This window comes from Suncus etruscus, chromosome 4 (assembly GCF_024139225.1).
Source record: "Suncus etruscus isolate mSunEtr1 chromosome 4, mSunEtr1.pri.cur, whole genome shotgun sequence".
Taxonomy (NCBI): domain Eukaryota; kingdom Metazoa; phylum Chordata; class Mammalia; order Eulipotyphla; family Soricidae; genus Suncus; species Suncus etruscus.
This window is the reverse complement of record NC_064851.1, coordinates 4,379,565-4,400,527: the sequence shown is the minus strand read 5'-3', so window position 1 is coordinate 4,400,527 and position 20,963 is coordinate 4,379,565. Positions and strand designations below refer to the sequence as shown.

General features: G+C 43.9%; 1 protein-coding gene across 1 annotated transcript; it reads left to right on the top strand.

The window, feature by feature from the left end:
* Positions 1 to 5,854: 5,854 nt before the first annotated feature.
* LOC126006920 (apolipoprotein L2-like) lies at positions 5,855 to 18,111 on the top strand. Its single transcript, XM_049772460.1, has 4 exons — positions 5,855 to 5,907; positions 11,069 to 11,145; positions 14,524 to 14,650; positions 17,154 to 18,111. Exons 2-4 carry the CDS (start codon positions 11,124 to 11,126, stop codon positions 18,109 to 18,111), a joined length of 1,107 nt encoding a protein of 368 aa, XP_049628417.1. The 5' UTR covers positions 5,855 to 5,907; positions 11,069 to 11,123.
* Positions 18,112 to 20,963: the final 2,852 nt, after the last annotated feature.

The window sequence follows — 20,963 nt, the reverse complement described above, 5'->3', positions numbered from 1 at the left end:
CAGAGAGTAGGTTCTGCATCCAACAGTTACAGTGTCCTGAAGCGTGTTGCCAGTCATATCCGTGCGCTTAGGTTGTCTAGGGTCAACCCTAACTTAGCGATGTTGCTTTGGAGCCGACATAACTCACTGATAGAAAGAGTGTTTGGAGAAATTCCTGAGGAAATAACTTGGGGAACCCGAATCTGGTATGGGGTCACCACAGGTTTCACCATTCTGGTGGATATATACAGCATTGTGGAAGAGTCAAAGAAATTATTGTATGGGGCAAAGACAGAGACCGGGAAGAAACTGAGGCAGAGAGCCCAGGCTTTAGAAACCTTATTGAAGGAGCTCAAGGAGGTGTATGAGAGGCTGCAGATGGATTCGAATAATTCATAATAGCCCAGCGAGCAGAGTCACACGTGGGGGCCAAGATGAGGAGATAACCTTGTTAAGGGAATAAGGTGGGAGTTTTAAGATTGGGAACTTGGGGGTCAAAGACTGTCATTTCTGTTGCTTAGCACACTCAGGAAGGGAGGATTACAACAGAAGACTGGGGAGGGGATCAGAGATGAGGGAAGAAGATGTGGATGGAGTGAACACAGTGAAGAGAAACTTTAATTTGAACTGAAAAAAGACTCTCAGAACATGAAGACAATAAAGAGCATTGCAAAGGGCATCAGAGGACAAATTTGCAAATGGGAGAGAGCTGAGAGAAGAGATGTGGAAATATAGGAGAAGCAATGAGGGCCTCACAGGAGATCCTCTCACCTTCCAGCAAGAGGGAACTCATTGCTTCTGATTTCTCTTGCACTACCTTTCTTGTGTCAAGTCACCATGGTCTTTGCATAGTTTGTTTTGCTTAGTTTATGATATTTGATACTAATGGTGCCACTGCTGCCCCTGTCATTGTGCCAAAGCTTAATGGCTGATCCATGGGGGAGCGCACCATGGGAGCCTAAAGCAATAAAGAAATTTTTGTTAAATCCCCAAAGCTGTGTAGGAATAGGTTGATTGGAAAGAAGAAACAAAGTTATTCCTCCAATTTCCTCTTTCCTTGTCACCTAGCCCTTTGATATGTAAAAGTTCACCTCAATCTTGTTCCATCCTCCCCCACCTGGTTGCATTTGTACTGAATAAAGGTAAAGTAAAGGTAGTCTGGTTTTGGCGGGCAGAGAGACTGACGACATATTTCTCTCCTGACTGGCTTGGTTTATTAATTCTTCACAACTACCCTATCTGCATCAGACCCATCTGCCTGGAGGTGGAAACATGGTAGGTGAGATGATATCATAAGCATTGGGGATTTATTTTACAGTGGTGGAGTTGTCAGGACATTTCTGGAGGGTCCTGATCCCCCTCTTTGAGAGGCAAGAGATAAACCTGTGCCTTTGCTCTAGTTCCCCCTGGGATTGGACAAGGGGTGAGGGTGTTCATTCACACATTGTATTCACACATGTGGGGCATGTGAATGCCAAACAGGTTTTACCTCTGACATTCTGGGGAGGGAGTTCAGAGACATCGAACATCAGGATTTCCAGATCCATAAATTGTGGCCATGAGTGAACATGAACTCCCACAAAACATGGGCTCTGAGGCCACTCTCACACTACCAGCTGTCATCTGCTTGTGCCTATTGGCTGAGTCTCATTCAGCACAGTTCCAAGTCACCCAGGACATCATTCATGGACTGAATTTCATTAGTATCCAGGTGTTCCTTGTTGGGTCTGTTCAGAGCTGAGTCTTTATACTCCAGACAAAGATATTGAGTCAAGCACAGAGTCTGTGACTGGAAGATCCAGCAGCCAAGAAGCAGGGACACAGCAGGAAGTTAGGTAGGAACAAATCTGGGACAAAGATGTTCTAGCAGTTTCCCCAACTTCCCAAATGGAAGTGAAAAACAGTGACACCCTCTTCATGGTGGTTACTGAACAGAGATGTTAGGAAAAAAGACATTTCTACATTAGGGACTCAATTATAATCTCAATCACAAGACTCAATCTTTCTTATTGATCACATGATGGACCTTTGTTGAAAAACGTATTAATTATTGAGTCCTGAATGGTAAGATGGATGAATAGGCCTTTCTCTGCCGGTCAGCGTAGCAACGAGGAAATGATCCACAGGCAATCAGGTTTCAGGAGACATCAACTTTACTAAGGCCCTAGCCACCATATGTGGCTCCTAAGCTTTTAAACCTTTTAAACCTGCTCCATATAAGCAGCCCTGCATTCAAACCAGTCTTTTCTCCCTCCATCTTGCTTCTTCTTGCTTCTCAATCTCGCTTAATCTCTCTCAATCCCCCTGCTGCCCCTGAGGCAACCCTTTATTAGCAACCACGGACCCCTCCCAGATGTGGGCAGGTCTGCCTCTCCAGGTGAGCCAGGCAGGAAGTTGGAGGAAGGGAGTAACAGACCTTGTATAAAAAGAAGAACTCAAGTTGCTGTGCACCTCAGTGAGTTGCATGGGGTGCTGTCTCATTAAAGTTTCTCCTTGTATACTCAGTGGATTATCTTCCTTTGATGCCCAAGACCTCCTGCTGGTTTTCTTTTTTCATTATTTTTAGGCCTCTTTTCTTTTGGCCAGGGGTGCACAGTTGCAAGAGTCCACCAGACCTCACCAACTGTAAGGTCTGTGTTTTCCAAGCCAGAGATTAATCTCAGAGTGGGAAGTGGCGTCCTGGATCCCATGATGAACCTTCCCTTGGAGCAGCAGCTTGACCAGGCTGTGGCTTCTTCTTCCTTCTCACTGAGGTTCTTGACACATGGACAAAGCTCATCTGTAACCCTTCCCCCAACTTCCTGCCTATCTTACCTGGATGGGAGGGGTCTGTGGTTGCTAATAAAGGGGTTGCCTCAAAGGTGAGAGGGAGACTGAGCAGGAAAATGCAGGATGGGGAGACGAGACACAGGTTGGGTGCAGAGAGGCTGCTTAACTTAGAAGCCATGTGAGATACGCACAAGGCTGTTAGGGCCTTCTAATAAAGCTGAAGTCTCCTGAATATGGCTGCTGTGGATTATTTCTTCGCCATTACCCTGAATCCTCCAACCCACTTGCCAAAAGTAGCAGCAGGCACCATCCATCCACTCTATGCATCATCAAGGACTCTATAATTAATATTTAAGTCAACATTCATCAGTATCTTCCTTGTCTGCATTGGTCTACCCTACGCTGTTCTGTTGTTCCCACTGTTCTAGATGATACACCTGTCCACATCAAGCCACCAGAAAACTTCGTTCTTGGGTGAAATAGTCCCTCATTTAGGCCCAGAATGCCATTTAGGGGTTTAGCAGAGAACCAGTCTCACCATCATCAGGACCACCATGATTTCCCATCTCAGTGCTGTGATTTTAAGACTTGACTTTAGCCCACCAGACAGAATCTCCTAGGCTTCCCACTGCCTGTGTGTGTGTGTGTGTGTGTGTGTGTGTGTGTGTGTGTGATTGACTTGTTTTCATGGGAATCCAAATGCTACACTGAGCTCTGCAAAAGGATTCACTCAAAACAATGAGGTACCATCTCACGCCACAGAAACTGGCACATATCATAAAAACCAAGAACAATCAGTGCTGGCAGGGATATGGGGAGAAAGGAACTCTAATTCACTGCTAGTAGGAAATGCCATCTAGTCCAGCAATGTGGAAAACAATATAGAGATTACGCAAAAAACTGGAAATTGAGCTCCCATATGATCCAGTTATACCACTCCTGGGATATACCCTAGGAACTCAAAAGTTCCTACAACACAAAAATGCCTTCTGTACACCTATATTTATTGCAGCACTATTTACAATAGCCAGAATCTGGAAATAACCCAGATGTCTGACAACAGATGAGTGACTAAAGAAATGATGGAACATATACACTATAGAATACTATGCAGCTGTTAAGAAAATGAAGTCATAAATTTTTTCTATATATAGATGGACATGAAGACTATTATGCTGAGTGAAATAAGTCGGAGGGAGAGAGATGGACACTGTCATCTGTGGGATTTAAGAAAAATAAAAGATAGTATGGTAATAATACCCAGAGACAAGAGAGATGAGGGCTGGAAGGACAAGTCCTCATCTTGAAGCTTACCACGAAGAGTGGTGAGTGCAATTAGAGAAATAACTACACTAACAACTAATATGACAATGGTAGAGAGTGAGAGAAATAGAATGCCCGTGTCAAATACAGGCAGGGGGTGGGGGAGAATAGAGATGGGGGGCATTGGTGATAGAAATGTTGCACTGGTGAAGGGAGTGCTCCTTTTTTATGACTGAAACCCAACTACTAACATGTTTGTAATAATGGTGCTTAAATAAAGATATTATTATTAAAAAAAAGAACCAACAACTGCCAGGAAGGTTTGGAGATAGAATTCTATGGAATGAATATATATGAAAAATATATGAATGAGAATCAAGGGGGTAACTTTTGAATTTGGGCCCGACTTGTATTTGCTATATTTGTTCTGGAGCTAAAGAAGGACCCAACAGTCTTCAGCTGGAATAAAAAGAAAATGAAGTTATTTTTTGGTGGGGTCAGAGCAATACCACCTTAGGGAGGCCTTGCACATGTCTGACCCAGGTTTTATCCTCCCCCCATCCCAACTGGTCCCTCGGAACCTGCCAGGAGTGATTTATAAGTGCAGGATCTAAGATTATCTTCCTTTGATGCCCAAGACATCTTTTTTTCCCCTTCATTCTTTCTATGCCTCTTTTCCTTTGGCCATGGTGATCTGTTCCATGAGTCCACCAGACTTCATCAACTCTGAAGTTGGTGCTTTCCCAGTAAGAGCTGAATCTCAGAGTGGGTGGCTTTTTGTGCCACACCCTTGAGCACCACTGGGTATGGTCCAACACCCCCCAAATTATTTCTTCTATAAGTTAAACATGTTCAAGCATCAGGATGAAAATACTATTTGTGTTGATCTTCCATATTCTAGTTATATTTTGCTTCATGCCCTTTGAGGACTGATGATTGTTTCTCATAGTGCCTGAGTTTGTCAACTGAGGAGAGCTAGAATGAGTTAGGTAGATGAGAGTCATAGAGGAGGGGGAGAGAAGTCAAAAGATGTATGGGGGAATAAACTGCTCCTGGATTAGAGATAGTACAGTGGGTATAGTGCTTGCCTTGCATGTGGCTGACCTAGGCTCATTCCGGGCACCCCTTTAAGGTTCTCTGAGCCTGCCAGGAGAGTTCTCATAGTGCAGAGCCAGGAGGGAGCTCTGATCACTGCCAAACATGACTCAAACCAAACCAAACCAAAATAATTTGATTTATCAAGGTGCCCTAGTTATTTGCCAGATGCTTCACCCAGAAGGGAGGGGCATCAGTAGTATCAGCAGCACAAATAATAAAGGGAAAAAAACCCAACTCTACACTTATGCCTGAAGCAGAACAAAGATGGTAGATGTTACAAGGAAGGCACCGGATGGCTTCTTGGAGGAAGCGATGCCAGATGTGGCTTTGCGGTATGTGCTTTGTTTCCTTGGTGGGGTACGCAGTACGCTGACAGAAAGATCTGTGTCAGTGGCACATTCTAGAAGCTGCCTGGGCTTGGCCTGCCCAACAGTAAGAGGACCAGTGTGCAGGGAGCATGTACAATGTGTGGGATGAGGAAGTAAGAAGATGTGTGGGTTGGGAACAAGGCCATGAGGTAGGAAAACAATATCCGGAAGCTACCCATGTCTCTCCTGGCAGTATTTCTTTTTGGAAGTCCAACACAGGAAGCAGAAAGTGACTCTGCACAAGCCTAGTGGGGCTTCCTGATTAGTGTTTGGAGTTTCTGTTATCCTAATATGGTGAACTTCACTTTCTGTTTCACTTTACTCCATGTTCTACTTACCTCTGGAGGACATATTACTAACTGAGCAGCTGGGCCGAGGCTGCATCTGAACATCTGGATCCAAATCTCAACAGCCAGAGGAGGCTCCCTGGGTAAGATGAGGAGAAAGGAGCACCTCCTTTCTTGATACTTTCATTTTGTTGTTGTTGTTTTTTTGTTTTTGTTTTTGTTTTTTTTTGGTCACACCCGGCGATGCTCAGGGGTTATTCCTGGCTGTCTGCTCAGAAATAGCTCCTGGCAGGCACCGGGGACCATATGGGACACCGGGATTCGAACCAACCACCTTTGGTCCTGGATCGGCTGCTCGCAAGGCAAACGCCGCTGTGCTATCTTTCCGGGCCCGATACTTTCATCTCTATCCCTACAACCTTGTTCTCAGCAAAGGGTGGTGGTGATTTTATGGACAAGGATATGACGCTCAGGAGGTGACAGAAAGAGATAGAGGCATAGCCATACTTGAACCCGGAACTGTGTGACTGCTGCCCCATCCCTTGAGCTCTAAACAGAGTGGGTGGATAGGAATGTTCAGTTAGGTTCACTAGGACACCCCAATACCTCATGTGGAGTCTTTGTCCTTCAGACTAGTGATCCCAGAAACAGGTGGGTTTTGGGGGGCTCATTCTTTTGGGAAATTGGGGAAGCAACACAGGAAGACAAGGTTGGGGGAGTCTGAGACTCTTTTCCCACCTTTGCTCTGGCTTCTCGTATCCCAGAGCCTTGCTGCTCTGCTCAGGCTGAGGGGACAATGAGTTTCTGCCAAGACTCGATGATCAAGTTGTCCCTGAAACACAAGGAATCAGACTTAGTGTCACTCTTCTGTGTCTGGGTGTCTGCTCAGTGCCAGACCCAAGGTGAAACTGAGGCCTTAGGAGGCGAGTGACTTCCTCCAGGCCCCAAGAGGGAGAGGAAGCAGAGAGATGATTGGGTTCTGTCCACTGGGGTGATAAGATCAGAGCAGACCATGTGTCCCAAATTGGGGAACTGCTTGGTGAGGAAGGGGAACACATTGCCAACACTCCCACACTCATCCTAAATGGGGGATTTTGCTTTTTTTCAAGGAAGAAAAAGACAAAATGGAGTTTAACAATAGCACTTTCTGGTTGCTTGGGAGAGACAGAAAAATAAAAAGTAGTTACTTCCTTCATGGGGGCCAGAACCCCAAATCAACAACTCAAAAAAGACCCAGGAGGAATGTGAAAGAGGAAGGGAGCTGGGGAGGGGTGTTCAGACAAGCAGAGGAAGCACAAGTAGGATTGATTTTTTTTTTGAAGATTTAACTTCCGCTTTCTTATGGGAAAGAAGGGGAAGCTCATTTTGGTGCCCTGTGGAAGATGCCTGCAGCTGGAGTGCCTCTCTCTGTGGCTCACTGTATCACAAAAAGAAAGCCCCTCTCAAGCCACAAAGCTCCTTCCTGGAAATGATAATTTCATCCAGATTTGGTCCATCTACACTTCCTTAACTTCCCACCTTTGACCTTCACAAGAAGTCACTTCGATTTTGTTGTCAGAGCCCAAGGGTTTATTTCAGTCACGTTTGTCCATGCCCTTTCTTCCTTTCTTTATGTGCCACTGATGAATTAAATCACTCATTTGTTGCTCTCCCTTGGGCTTTATTTCCATAGCATGACAACCTCAGTTCCGGGTGAACTGTGGCAAAAGCTAGGATTTTATTTGATAGCTGAGTAGTAATTCACCGTGCACATCTGTATGCCCCCATCTAGATTTGGGTTGTTTCTATGATCAATATTGCTGTAAAAAGCCCAACTATGCTTTTATATTCGTTGGGTAGATGCTAATGGGTGAATTGGTAGGTTGTATGGCAACTCTTTTCTTTTCTTTTTTTTTTAATTTAATTAATTAATTAATTAATTTTGATTTCTGGGTCACACCTGGCAGCGCTCAGGGGTTCCTCCTGGCTCTATGCTCAGAAATTATTCCTGGCAGGCTCGGGGGACCCTAGGGGATGCTGGGATTCGAACCACCGACCTTCTGCATGCAAGGCAAACGCCTTCCCTCCATGCTATCTCGCCGGCCCCAACTCTTTTCTTTTTTGCATGGAGGTTGGAGACTCACTCAACTGTACTAAGACCTTATTCCTGGCTTATGTGTTTAGGAATCATGCCTCGTGATATTCAGGGAACCACAAAGGCTGATGTGGTCTGCAAGGGACTAAACTAGGGTCTTTCATTTGAAATGCAAACTCCTTATCCCCTGCTATATCTCTGAACCAAGATTTTGTTTTGTGGTTGGTCCCACCATTCTATTATTTTTCAGGAATGATTTCAACCCACGGACATTTAGAGAAACTGTTGACATATCCTCATATTTTTCTATGAGGATTTTGGATCATTTTGAGTTTATTTTTATAGGCCTTCCCTTGTTCTCTCCATCTGTTCTCATACTGACCTTTTCTTGGGTGGTCAGGGTGCTCCCAAGCTTGCTGTGTTGGCCCAGAGACCATAACTGGTAGTGCTTGACCTCATGAACTGGATGGTTCAATGTGGGGGTGAGAGAACATTGTGCTTCTAATCCCTGCAGAGCTGGGGGTTACCTGAGTGATCAGGTGATTTGGGGTCATCAGGGGTTGATGAACAAATCAGGAACTTAGGGCTTCAAGAGTAACCAGGTAGTAGGTACATGGAGGCCTCTAGGGCTACACCCGGTGATGTGTCGGGCTCCATGATGTACCAGGGATCCCTCTGGGGTTGGGTACATGCCAACATCAAATGCTGGTGATATCTCTCCTGGTCCTAATATTGACCATCATGTGACAATCTTCTTCCACTTGAACATTCTTATTGGCTTCTACATATATTTTTTTTAGCTACCTTTTGTTTTGGGGGGGGGTCACATCAGTGGTGCTTGGGGGATACTTTCATCTCAGTGTCCCAGGGTTGCTACTGGCATTGTATTTGAAACCACATGGTGCTGGACATTAAAGCCAGACCTCTCACATTGCAAAATATGTGTTTCAGCCCTTAGCTCCAACTCTTGGCCCAGTGTTTCTGACTTGTAGTATATTGCAGAGCACATCTGTTGAAATGTTTTTTCTTTTGTCTTATTTTGGGAACTTCCAATTAGAGCTCGAGATGGGGGACACCTCTGGGTAATTATTGGCTAATAACTAGGCTGCCATTCAATGTGGGGAGCTGAGGAGGAGACACTGCATGGAGCCTGAAGTTCTGGATATCACCTAGGCCACCCTGAAGGTGCTTAGGGACCCTCTGGTCACATTTAGAGATGATTAGACCTCTAGGGCTGTGTTGTGTATGTAAATATTTTGGGGGATTACTATGTTACTCACCCTAAACTGACTGGTGATTGTGCCCTACCCTAGGGTGTGACCTAGCATTCTGTCCCCACCCTAGGGTAGTACCTGATTCTGCTTTCATCATTGGTTGGTAACTGATCCCACCATCGGGTGGTACCTGACTCTGGGGGATAAAAACAAGGGTCTGTGGAAGGCCGAGGCTTTTTGGCTGGAACTGAAGCTGAGTCTTTGGTCTTCAGTTTTGTCCTCCGAATAAAGCGAATATTTCCACGAGCCTGACTGCGAGCTGTTTACCCGCCTTTCACCTCAGAACCGTGGGCTAGACAGGGTGGCAGACGCGTGCTTCGAGCTGGAAGAAAAAGGCCTCATCCTCCATCCCACCATCAGTCAACCTCTTCAGGGGCTGACTTGCTACAGGGCTGCACACAGTATTTGGAGGACCTGGTGGTAATTTAGGGTAACTTGTAGTATGTTAGTTATCTTAATCTCTGTACTATCTCCCCAACCCTGTCAGATATATTTGAAGCTTATTTCTCTTGAGGAATTTCAAGCCAGAAACCCGTAAGCACATTCAGAAATTTCCTTTGCTGCTTTGCTCTTTCTCCCATTTCATGCTTTTAATTTATATTAATGTCTCTGAGCCAGATTTTCTTGTCATTTGCAAAAAGAGCATTTAGTGTTTCTGGAAGAGCTGGCTTTGAAACTAAGAATATATTTAGGTGTTGTTTGTTTAAATATGCATTTAATTACGCTTTCAATTCTGAGTGATAATTTGAGAAAAATCATGAAAAAAAAATCTCCTCCAAAGAAATGAATCAGCTGAAAAATACAATAGCAGATGTAAAAAAAATATTTACCATAGTGGTTTGGACACAGAGTGGAAAAAAAAAGCTGAAACTTATGCAGTGACCTCAAGGTCAAAGTATATTTGACCTTGACTTGGAATATTATCTAAGAGAAAGAGTAAATTGACTGGAGTGATAGTACAGTCGGGGGATGCTTGCCTTGCATGTGGCCAACTCAAGTTCAATCCTTGGCATTCCATATGGTCCTGTTAAGACCGGCCTGGCTTGATTACTGAGCATAGTGCTAGGAACAGTTCCTTAATACTGCCAGATGTGGCCATCTCCTCATTAAAAAGTTAGAGGATTAAAAAAAATTTAGGAAAAAGAAAGATAACATAATATTATGGGACAGAACTAAAAGAAATACTATTTACCTAAGATTTCCAGGAAGAGAGAAAGGGAAAGAAATGTTGGCGGAGTAATAATAGTCAAGATGGTTATCAATCTGAGGTGGGCACACGTACCCTGATTCAGAACTAGAGAGCTATTTTGGGGTCACATCTAGCAATTCTCAGGCATTACACCTGGCAATAATTGGGGAACCATATGGGATGCTGGTAATTGAAACTGGGTCTGCTGTGTGCAAGGCAAGCACCTTACCTGGTATACTACTACTCTGGCTTAAATAAACATTTTTTATTTTTTGCATGTAGCACCCCAAGTTTGAAATCAGGCATCCACAGGGTCCCCAGAAAATAGTGATTGCCTCTCAAAAGAGTTGGCCAAAGAGTAAAGACTCACAGAGAGTAAGCTATGTCTAATTAGGAAACATGCAAGGAATTCGCACTTCCTGTTTCATTATAGTTGTGTCTGTCAGTAAACACAATAGCATCCAACCTCCCATGGTTTCCAGAACATATCTTCCATCTTTTCTGTGTATGGTCTCCCATTTCTAGAACTCTTCTATGACCATCTCCCTGGCTTTCTTCCTATTTTCATAAAAGGATGGCTGTGGAAGTGAGAGACAGTGACTTAAGAGATCTCACGGATCATTAGCAGCAGAGATAGGAGACAGAACACATTGGATTAAGTGAGTTTTCGCATCTGTGATGCTTCAGTGTGATGCACTGACCTTTCTCCTCATTGCTCCCTGTTGCTCAGCTGCTAATGTTCAACCTCACACTTTGTCTCTCCCCAGCAGGGTGAAGCCTCTGTCCCCTTGGAGACAGAGAGACGGAAGACCCTACAACATCATGGACCCACAGGATGACTCAGGTAGTCAACTTTCTCTCCCTGTTTAGTGCCTACTGGAGATCTTGATTTAAGGGGCTGCCTCCAGGGTGAATTATATCCTAGGATGCATCTATAATCAAGCACTGAAATAGGAGATCATGAGTAATCTAGCAAATCAAAAGGGACAGTGGGGACTTGAGCTCCTGGGGTCTGTGGGAGCATCTCCTTCCTGGTCTTTCATCTGGGTACCTTGACTGGGATGCTCAGCCCTCCCCAACCTTGTCATCTGACAAGTGGCCCAAACTTAGACAAGGACAGTCATCATGGAGGGGTAAAGCTGGGGTACAGGAATAAAAGATCATTGACATTGGTCAGACAAGGACACTGATGTGCTATCTTGGTGGCTTTTGTCCCCTTCAGGCTTGTGCCTTTGGATGCCAACCTTGAGACCTTTTAGAATTTTTTTGTGATGGTCAATGGGTCACAAACTGGACCAAGTCTGATATTCACCACTTCCTCACAAGAAGTGGCCCAAAGACAGGAGCACATGCCTAACTTCACCAGTACATTGAGGATTATCCTTCCCTGTATTGTTCTGAGGATCCACTATACAACAGACACCTGCCACTGAGCTAGTGTCACCACCCTACTATATATCATCAAGTAATCTTTCTGTCCACTCTATTTGAATGATCTTCCCCACTATCCCCAGCTCCTCCTCCTTCTTTTCTTCTTCTTCTTCTTCTTCTTCTTCTTCTTCTTCTTCTTCTTCTTCTTCTTCTTCTTCTTCTTCTTCTTCTTCTTCTTCTTCTTCTTCTTCTTCTTCTTCTTCTTCTTCTTCTTCTTCTTCTTCTTCTTCTTCTTCTTCTTCTTCTTCTTCTTCTTCTTCTTCTTCTTCTTCTTCTTGTGATCCCACCTTACCAAATGTGACAACCTCAGGGAGTGGCCCTATGTATATATCTCAAGAAGTCAGCACAGAAGGTGCTGACTCAATTATGTTAAAGAGGGAGGAGGAAGAGCAGGTCAAAAGCAGGAACCTCAATAGACCCTGATTCTTGTAGGAGATCAGGGATAGAGATTTCTTGGGGTATACCCTTTCCCAGACACAGGGGGATCTTGGAGGTCAGAGAGATAATATAAGAATTACAGTGTTTTCCTTGCATATGATCAACTTTGATTACCTGTGTTCACTGAACACTGCCAGGAATGAACCCTGAGTGTAGCAAAACATATCAATTATTGAGTCCTGGATGGAGGTGGATGATGGTGACACGGAGGGATGGAGAGAGGCCTTTCTCCTCCAGCCCAGACCATGCACCTACAACTCCCTTCAGCCGGCGGGTTTGAGAGTTCAGGGTATCTTCAAGGAAAAGACTCCCAGCAATCAGGTTTCAGGAGACATGAAGCTTTATTCAAGGCCCTAGCCCCATGTGTGCTTTAAAAGCTATGCTTTAAAACCTTTTAAGCAGGGGCCGGAGAGATAGCATGGAGGTAAGGCGTTTGCCTTTCATGCAGGAGGTCATTGGTTCAAATCCCGGCGCCCCATATGGTCCCCCGTGCCTGCCAGGAGCAATTTCTGAGCCTGGAGCCAGGAATAATCCCTGAGCACTGCCGGGTGTGACCCAAAAACCAAAAAAAAAAAAAAAAAAAAAAAAAAACCTTTTAAGCAATCTCCATTATTAGCCCTGCATTCAAGCCTGTCTCTTCTCCCTCCACCCTGCTTCTCTCTCCATCTCTCTTGCTAAATCTCCTTCTTGCCCCTCAGGCAATCCTTTTGTTACCTACCAACGACCCCTCCCAGAAATGGGCAGGTCTTAACAGTCAGGTAAGGTTATGCAAAAGATGGGAATGGATGACAACTGAGCACAGAGCCAGGTTTAGACCTTGGGTATCCCTCTGAGTACTTCTGGGTGTGGCCCAGTCACTCTCCTAGATGAAATTAAATTTAGAGAAGAGAATAACTTTCTGTGTTTCTAGAGCAGGAAACATGTCATGTTCACACAATTCATTTATTTTAGTCTCTTTGCCGCAATTCTGTTGTCTCCAAATTCCTGACAATCACGTGGTTTCCTTTGCTCATGTTATCAGCAACTGGACCTTGAGCAGCTTCTGACCTAAGCCTGAGCTTATTTACTGTGGATACCGTGTTCACCCCATTCCTGGGTACTGTCACACGTGCCCATGGCACTTGGATGCCCTTGTGCTAGAGCAGGAGGCCCTATGCCACCGTGCCTGCAAGATGTTAGACTCTCCAGTCCTCAACACCCACAGAGGCAGAGATCATGTCAGGAATTCTGGGGATTCAAGTCCAAGGTCAAAGTGCTGGCAGAGTTGGGTCTAGTGAGGACTCATTTTCTGATGAGCAGTAGGCTCATCCCTCCCTCCCTCCTTCACCCTCCCTCCTTCCCTCTTTTTTCTTTTTCTTCCTTCCTTCCTTCCTTCCTTCCTTCCTTCCTTCCTTCCTTCCTTCCTTCCTTCCTTCCTTCCTTCCTTCCTTCCTTCCTTCCTTCCTTCCTTCCTTCCTTCCTTCCTTCCTTCCTTCCTTCCTTCCTTCCTTCCTTCCTTCCTTCCTTCCTTCCTTCCTTCCTTCCTTCCTTCCTTCCTTCCTTCCTTCCTTCCTTCCTTCCTTTCTTTCTTTCTTTCTTTCTTTCTTTCTTTCTTTCTTTCTTTCTTTCTTCCTCTTTCTTTCTTTCCCTTATTTCCTTATTGCTTTTTCTCTTTTATCATGTTTTTCTTTCTGTCATTATTTCATTTTTAAATAATACTTTTAAATTTAATTAAAAATTTTTTTAATGCTGGAGCGATAGCACACTGGTAGGGCATTTACCTTGCATGTGGCCAACACAGGATGGACCCCAGTTCGATTCCCAGCACCCCATATGGTCCCTCAAGTCTGTCAGGAGCTATTTCTGAGCACAGATACCCAAAATTTTTTTGTTTTGGTTTTTGAGTCACATCTGGTGGTGTTCAGGGGTTACTTCTATTTCTGCACTCAAAAATAAATTCTGGCAGACTCAGGGACCATATAGGATGCTAGGGATTGAACCTGGAGTTGCCCTCATATGAGACAACTGCCCTATTTGCTCTGGTATGGCCTTCCATGGTCTTTTTTACATGTGTGAGAGAGGTAGGGGAAGTATTTTCTTTTGCCATAAGGACACTGGTCTTAATGGATTAAGATTAGAATTCTTGGATTCAATTTACTTTTTATTCAAATGCAGCCACATTGGGGTCAGAAAACTAACATCTTTAACATCATTTAACATCATTTTAGGGGGGGCATATCTCTTTCCGTGACACCAGGTAACCTCATCAATGGTGCCCAGGGAATAAAGGTTTAGGAAGATGGGTATGGAGTACCCTTAGACTCAAAACATGGTAAGTTCCACCACAATTTACTTTATTTTTATTTTCTCGTAGAAGACAGTGGCATTTTTGAGAATGCTTTCCAGTACATCCTGAACACAATGAGCAAAGAAGAAATGCAAGCCCTGATGTCAGAGGACAAAGTCTTGGAGCATCATGAAACCAAGGATGATTTGTCCAAGTACCTGTCCATCAAAAAGGGGTAGGGGGATGCAGTGTCACCTCTTACTCATCTTTTTTTGGGGGGGGGGGTTTGGGCCACACCTGGCGATGCTCAGGGGTTACTCCTGGCTGTCTGCTCAGAAATAGCTCCTGGCAGGCACGGGGGACCATATGGGACACCGGGATTCGAACCACCCACTTTTGGTCCTGGATCGGCTGCTTGCAAGGCAAATGCTGCTGGGCTATCTCTCCGGGCCCCTCTTACTCATCTTGCCATATGGGTCTAGTTGCCTCCTGCATGGTAGAGAACTGTATTTGGGAAGCAGATGTCTTACAGCATTTCATGAGGAAGGGGTTCTCCATCTCTCTTTCTGTCAAGGACTGGCTTGGGTTGAGAAGAGTTGAACTCTGCAGGTAACAGATTTGTGATTTGGGTTCTATGACTAAGTTGACTATCAGAGGTCACTCTCCCCCTAGATCACTCATTTTTGACCCAACTCCAAATTTGAGGGTCTAACAAATCTCCCTTGGGTGAGATTTTCACTACAGGGAAATTCTCTACTTAGTGAGCTAATAAAAGCAAATGTGGTCATAGTATAGTTTATAATGCAGAAGAGATTTAGGTTAAATAAAGCATCACGTCACAAAAACAACAAGATGGATGGGGACTCAGATGTGATGTCTTCCTGGTCCTTAGGTGATAATACTGTCCCATGTTTAAGGTGGGACAAAATGTAGAGAGTAATGATAGCCACAAAGTTTGTTCTTCAAAAGTTTGCTGTACTTCTGATAATTTGATATTCTGATTAATACTGCACAGCCAGTTTTTCCCAAAACTGTCAGGATCACTGCAATAGAGGGAGATTTGGACCAATGCAGCTAGGACAGGCAGAAATTGACAACCACCAAGGAGAGAGAAAGTGAGGAGCTGGATAATTATAAAGAGATAGAAAAAGTAGTTAACCTTACTTAGCAGGATTTTTGCTGAAGGCATGTCAGGGATGTAGGAATCAAAGTGGGGGGGGGATATTTATTTACAGGGCCAGTGAGATAACTCAGGTGTAAGGTCCTTACCTTATATGCAGCTGACCCTGGATTGATCCCCAAACTTATATACTGTTCCTCCAAGAACTAGTAGGTGCTGAAAACCACTAGGTATGACCCCAAAGCCTACTCCCCTAACAGAACAATAGCAGAGGGATGTTGAAATCTAATATCAAGAGTGATGATGCCTCATCATGTCAGAGGAAATGAGCACCAACCTGCCTTAGCAGGATTAATTCAAAGGGAAGAAAACAGAAGGTCAAGGCCAAGGCCTAGTACAGAGGTCCTCAAACTTTTTAAACAGGAGGTCAGTTCACTGTCCCTCAGATCATTGGAGGTCTGGTCTATAGTTTTAAAAATACCATCATCTATAGTGACCTGCAGGCAACAGTTTGAGGACCTCTGTCTGAGACTGAGAGGAGGAATTGAGGGAAGAGAGAAGGAAGGGGGTCGGAGAGTGTGGTGAGCATTCCACACATGAGCATTGTGGGCCAGGAGAAGTTGGTGGCTATGCAGGAGAGGCAGCAGCAGCAAAAACATCTGGCAGGCTGGATAAATGTCCTTGGTGGCCATATGTGGCCCTTGGGCTATTGTTTGGGGACGCCTGTCCTAGTAGATTGGAAAACAATGTGCGCAAAGTCCGTCTTTTAGAACTTATTCTCTTTGTGTAGTTTTCTGGGTCTCTGCCGCGTACTAGCCACATGATTGATTTATCTAATCCCTCCTCCATGTTGCAACACCATCTGACTATATTCCATGGTGGTGTCTCCACCAACCCAATGTAGTTCCTATCATCTAGTCACTTCGTTAAGGAATCTACTGTCTATAGACCCCAGACCAAAAAACAAACAACTCTGATCAGTGAGGACATCTAGGGCTTCAGTTATCATTTCCCAGAATTTCAGGGCAAAGAACAGATCTACCTATAATCTAATTTTAGGCAATCTCACTTTCTCATTTATACATCTTATTTATATGTTTTCTGAATAAGAGAGTTCTTGCTCCTATTCCCCTTTTTCTCTTTTCTTTAAAATAGATTTTCTAGTCTATAAACACCTGCAATGCTTATGGTATGAATCTACCCTGACTGAGATAGTTCTTTATCAAATCCTCTCTACTTAAATGTGTATTAAGATGATAGTCACTGGAGCAGGAATGATAGAACAGTGGTAGGGCATTTGCTTTGCATGCGGCCAACCCGGATGAGCCGAGATTCAATCCCTCAAGCTGGCCGGAAGCAATTTCTGGGCCCCAAAACAAACAAACAATATTATAGTTACTTATTTTATGTCTGAATAAATACACCGAGACATCTACATGCATGGAGTGTATTTAATGCTAATAGAAATATTCCTCAGATTTTTAAAATTGACTCGAATAGATAGTTTAAGACCCATGAGCTATGAAAGCTAGATCATGTTTGATACATTATAAAGATTGTTAAAATTGTCCAACAATAACAAATCTCATTGTTACAGGGCTGAGGAAGAGGCACTCAGTGAGTATCTCAGCATTCAGAAAACAGAAACAGAAGAGAAAGAAGACAGGAATACTATGGGGAAAATGCAAGAAATAGAAGCTGAGGAAGACATGGAAGACCAAGAGAGAATCCAACAGGAACAGGAGTACATAGAGACGTTTTTGAAAGAGTTTCCTCAGGTGAAACTGAAACTTGAGGAGCACATCACACAGCTCCAAGCACTGGCAGATAAGGATGATAAGCTCCACAGAAACTGTGCTATCTCCAATATTATGTTCGATACCTCTGGCATTGTTTCTAACATCCTGACTATTGTTGGCATAGGTCTGGCACCTGTGACAGCTGGGGCAAGTTTAGTGGTGACAGCGACAGGGTTGGGACTTGGGATCGCATCTGGCCTGGGCAGTGTGTCTACCACCATTGCAGAACACTCCATTAGGTCACACATAAAAATTAGAGCCAGTCGGTTGACATCATCTGAGATCCACACAGGGGAGATAGCCAAGGAAGTGCTTTATGATGCTGCTCCCAAATTTATTTCTGCAGGAAAAAGTTGTGTTACAGGCATAAATGACATTAAGAAGAACATCCAGGCCATAAAATTGGTCCAAGCCAACCCTGAGATAGCAGCCCAAGCTTCTAAACTCATGAAGGCTGGAAAAGTATCAATCCAAGGTGGTGAGCAGATGCAGAGTATTCTCGAAGGCACTGTTCTGGCAATGAGCAAAGGAGCCCGCGTCTTGGGTGTGGCCACCGCAAGCTTCTCCATTCTGATCTGTTTGACCAGTCTTGTACAAGAGTCTGTAAACCTCCATAAGGGGTCCAAGACAAAATCAGCTGAGAATCTGAGGCAGCAGGCTCAGGAGTGGGAGAAGATGTTGGAAGAACTACAAGGCATTTATGTAAGTCTTCTTCCATCTTTTCCGGGACCCCAGAGGAACACTGCACAAGATTAAGGTACAGAGACAACTATTAAAAAAAAAAAAAAAGGCGAAATGAAGCTTAGAGAACTGGTGTTAAAAAAATTTGAATTTGGGATCAGAGAGATAGCACAGCAGTAGAGCATTTGCCTTGCATGCAGCCAATCCAGGACAGATGATGGTTTGAATCCCATCAACCCATATGGTGCCCTGAGCCTCCCAGGAGCAATTTCTGAGTGAAGAGCCAGGAGGAACCCCTGAGCACTGCCAGGTGTGACTCAAAACCTCAAAACCAAAAGAAAAATTGAATTAATGTTAAAGAACACAGGGAAGGGATAAAGCATGATGATGTTGAGCCAATGACAAGAGACAAAGACAATCAGGACCACATGGCCTGAACTCAAGAAGGGAAAGAGGAAGAAAAACATCAAGAAACAATCAGTTAACAATGTGAGAATACAAATGAGAAGGCAGGACAGTGAAGGGATATGGATAAATGATTCTGTCCTGAGAAAGACTTTGAGGGCATGAATAAAGAGACTTGGGAAATATTTTGTGACATGTCAACAGTACTGATTGGAAATAAAGAAGAAATTGGAGGACAAAAATTGAGTGTGGGGTCAAAGAGACAGCACAGAGGTAGGACGTTTGCCTTGCATGTGGCTGACCCAGGATGGGTGGTGTTTATATCCCCAGCATCCCATATGGTCCCCTGAGCCTGCTAGGAGCAATTTTTGAGTTCAGAGCCAGGAGTAACCCCTGAACACCACCAGGTGTGAATCAAAAACGAAAAAAAAATTGTTTGAATGTGGTTATAGTAAATGTTCCATTTCTTTGTGATACAACAGAGATTCTTCTGTTGACCCTCCCAATGGTTTCATGCCATAACAATAAAGAATTTTTCCTTACTATTTGCCTTCTGCTTTGCCTTTTCTTTTCTTTTCTTTTTTTTTTTTTCAGGCCACACCTGTTTAATGCTCAGGGGTTATTCCTGGCTACGCACTCAGAAATTGCCCCTGGCTTGGGGGGACCATATGGGACGCTGGGGGATCGAACCATGGTCCTTTCCTTGGCTAGCGCTTGCAAGGCAAACATCTTACCTATAGCGCCACCTCGCCGGCCCCTGCTACTTTGCCTTTTCAGTCTCATTCTGCATTGCCTTCCAGGAGTTTATTTTAATTATGCTGTAACTGCTTGATTTTGATGATGGTGGTGAAGTATCTCATGATGGTGGGTGGTGATAGTGGCACTGGTAGTGACAGCTAAGTAGACATAAAAATAGAAAAACATTTGGTGTTTTCTTGGAACCAGAGTGCCCTGGTAGCTGATATCTTCGCATGGAATTTCAGACACTTATGGGAATAGTCATTGTTTAAGAAAATAGAAATTGAGATGATGTCAAATAGAGTTGAGATGATGTCATAGAACATAAAATCTCCATATCAAGACCAACCTGCTTGCAGTGAAGACAAACAACCTAGGCCTCATTATTTTTATTAGTCAGGTGGAGCATTGGATTTGATGATATGCCACATCTGGTCAATAAACATGATATTCTTTTTTTTTTTTTTATTTTGTTTTTGGGTCACACTCAGCAGCTCTCAGGGTTACTCCTGGTTCTGCGCTCAGAAGTCACTTCTGGTGTTAAAAGTTCTTTTAAGGAGTTCTATAGTTTTATCAAGTAATAATAGTAATTTCACAGTTTTATTAGGTTTAACCACACTGTTAACTTCTGATTTCTAAATTCATTGTCTTGCCATTCCCAGACACTCTACCCCTGATGACCCCAGCAGCTAGGCAGTAAAACAATTCACTGACGCCAGTAAGCTATAGACTAGCCCAAAAAGATAAGAGACAGGTTATGTGCTTGTGAAATATAGAAAATAGGTAATGATTGATGTTACTTTTAACTTTGTTATTGTTTGCTGGCTCGAGGCTACAAAAATAGCTTTGAGACCCTGACGGGCCAGGTTTCTCCCAAAGACCCCCATCCTGGAGGGTCAAGACATTCCTAAGGAAAATCTGGAAAACAAACAGACCACTAAGATGTGAGCCAAGGGCTTGACATCAAAGGGAAGTCTGGAGGATGCAAATATGCAGAGGGTGCATTTCTCCAAAAGATCATCGGAATGTCAGCTGAGATGAATGGCATCACGGAAGGGGCCTCGGGGACTGTGTCCCTTTTCTATTAATAGTATTGAATGGTGTGAACTAAATATTATGTAGACTTGTGGAATGTTTGAAATGTAACTGCATGTAACCTCATTATCATATGAATTTCTATAAGAATCTGGGAGTTACTGAGCTCAGGGTCACTTCATACAGGAGGAGCAGTGAGTTTATTGTTGTGGGCCCACCAAGACAGAGATTCTGGCTTAATCTAACTCTGAGTTGTTCTGCATCTCTGAAGTTTCCTAGTCTGTATCGAATTGACGGCAGTGGTTTTCCTGGACCCGGGACTCTCCTTGGGTCTTGGTTTCCCAGCCAAGAGAGCCCTAGGCTCTTCCAGTCCCTTTTAACACTGGCAAGCTTAGGGGGACCATATAGGATGCTGGGATTCGAACCAGGGTCTGTCCTGTGTTGGTCTCGTACAAGGCAGATGCTTTACTGCTATGCTATCACTCCAGCCTAACATGGTGATATTCTGAGGGTTTATTGGATGACTTGATAAACTCATATGGGCTCTAGATTTACATGTACTCATAATGTTTCTTCAGATTAGAAGAAGCATTTTCATTTTCAATTTTAATCGAAAGAATTTCAATTTTAATTTTCAATTAGAAGATTCATTTTAATTTTCAGGTGATAGAGACATAAATAAAGATATGGACAAAAGAATGATATTAGACAGCAATAGCCTTCCCCAAGTGTGTCCCCAAGATATACTC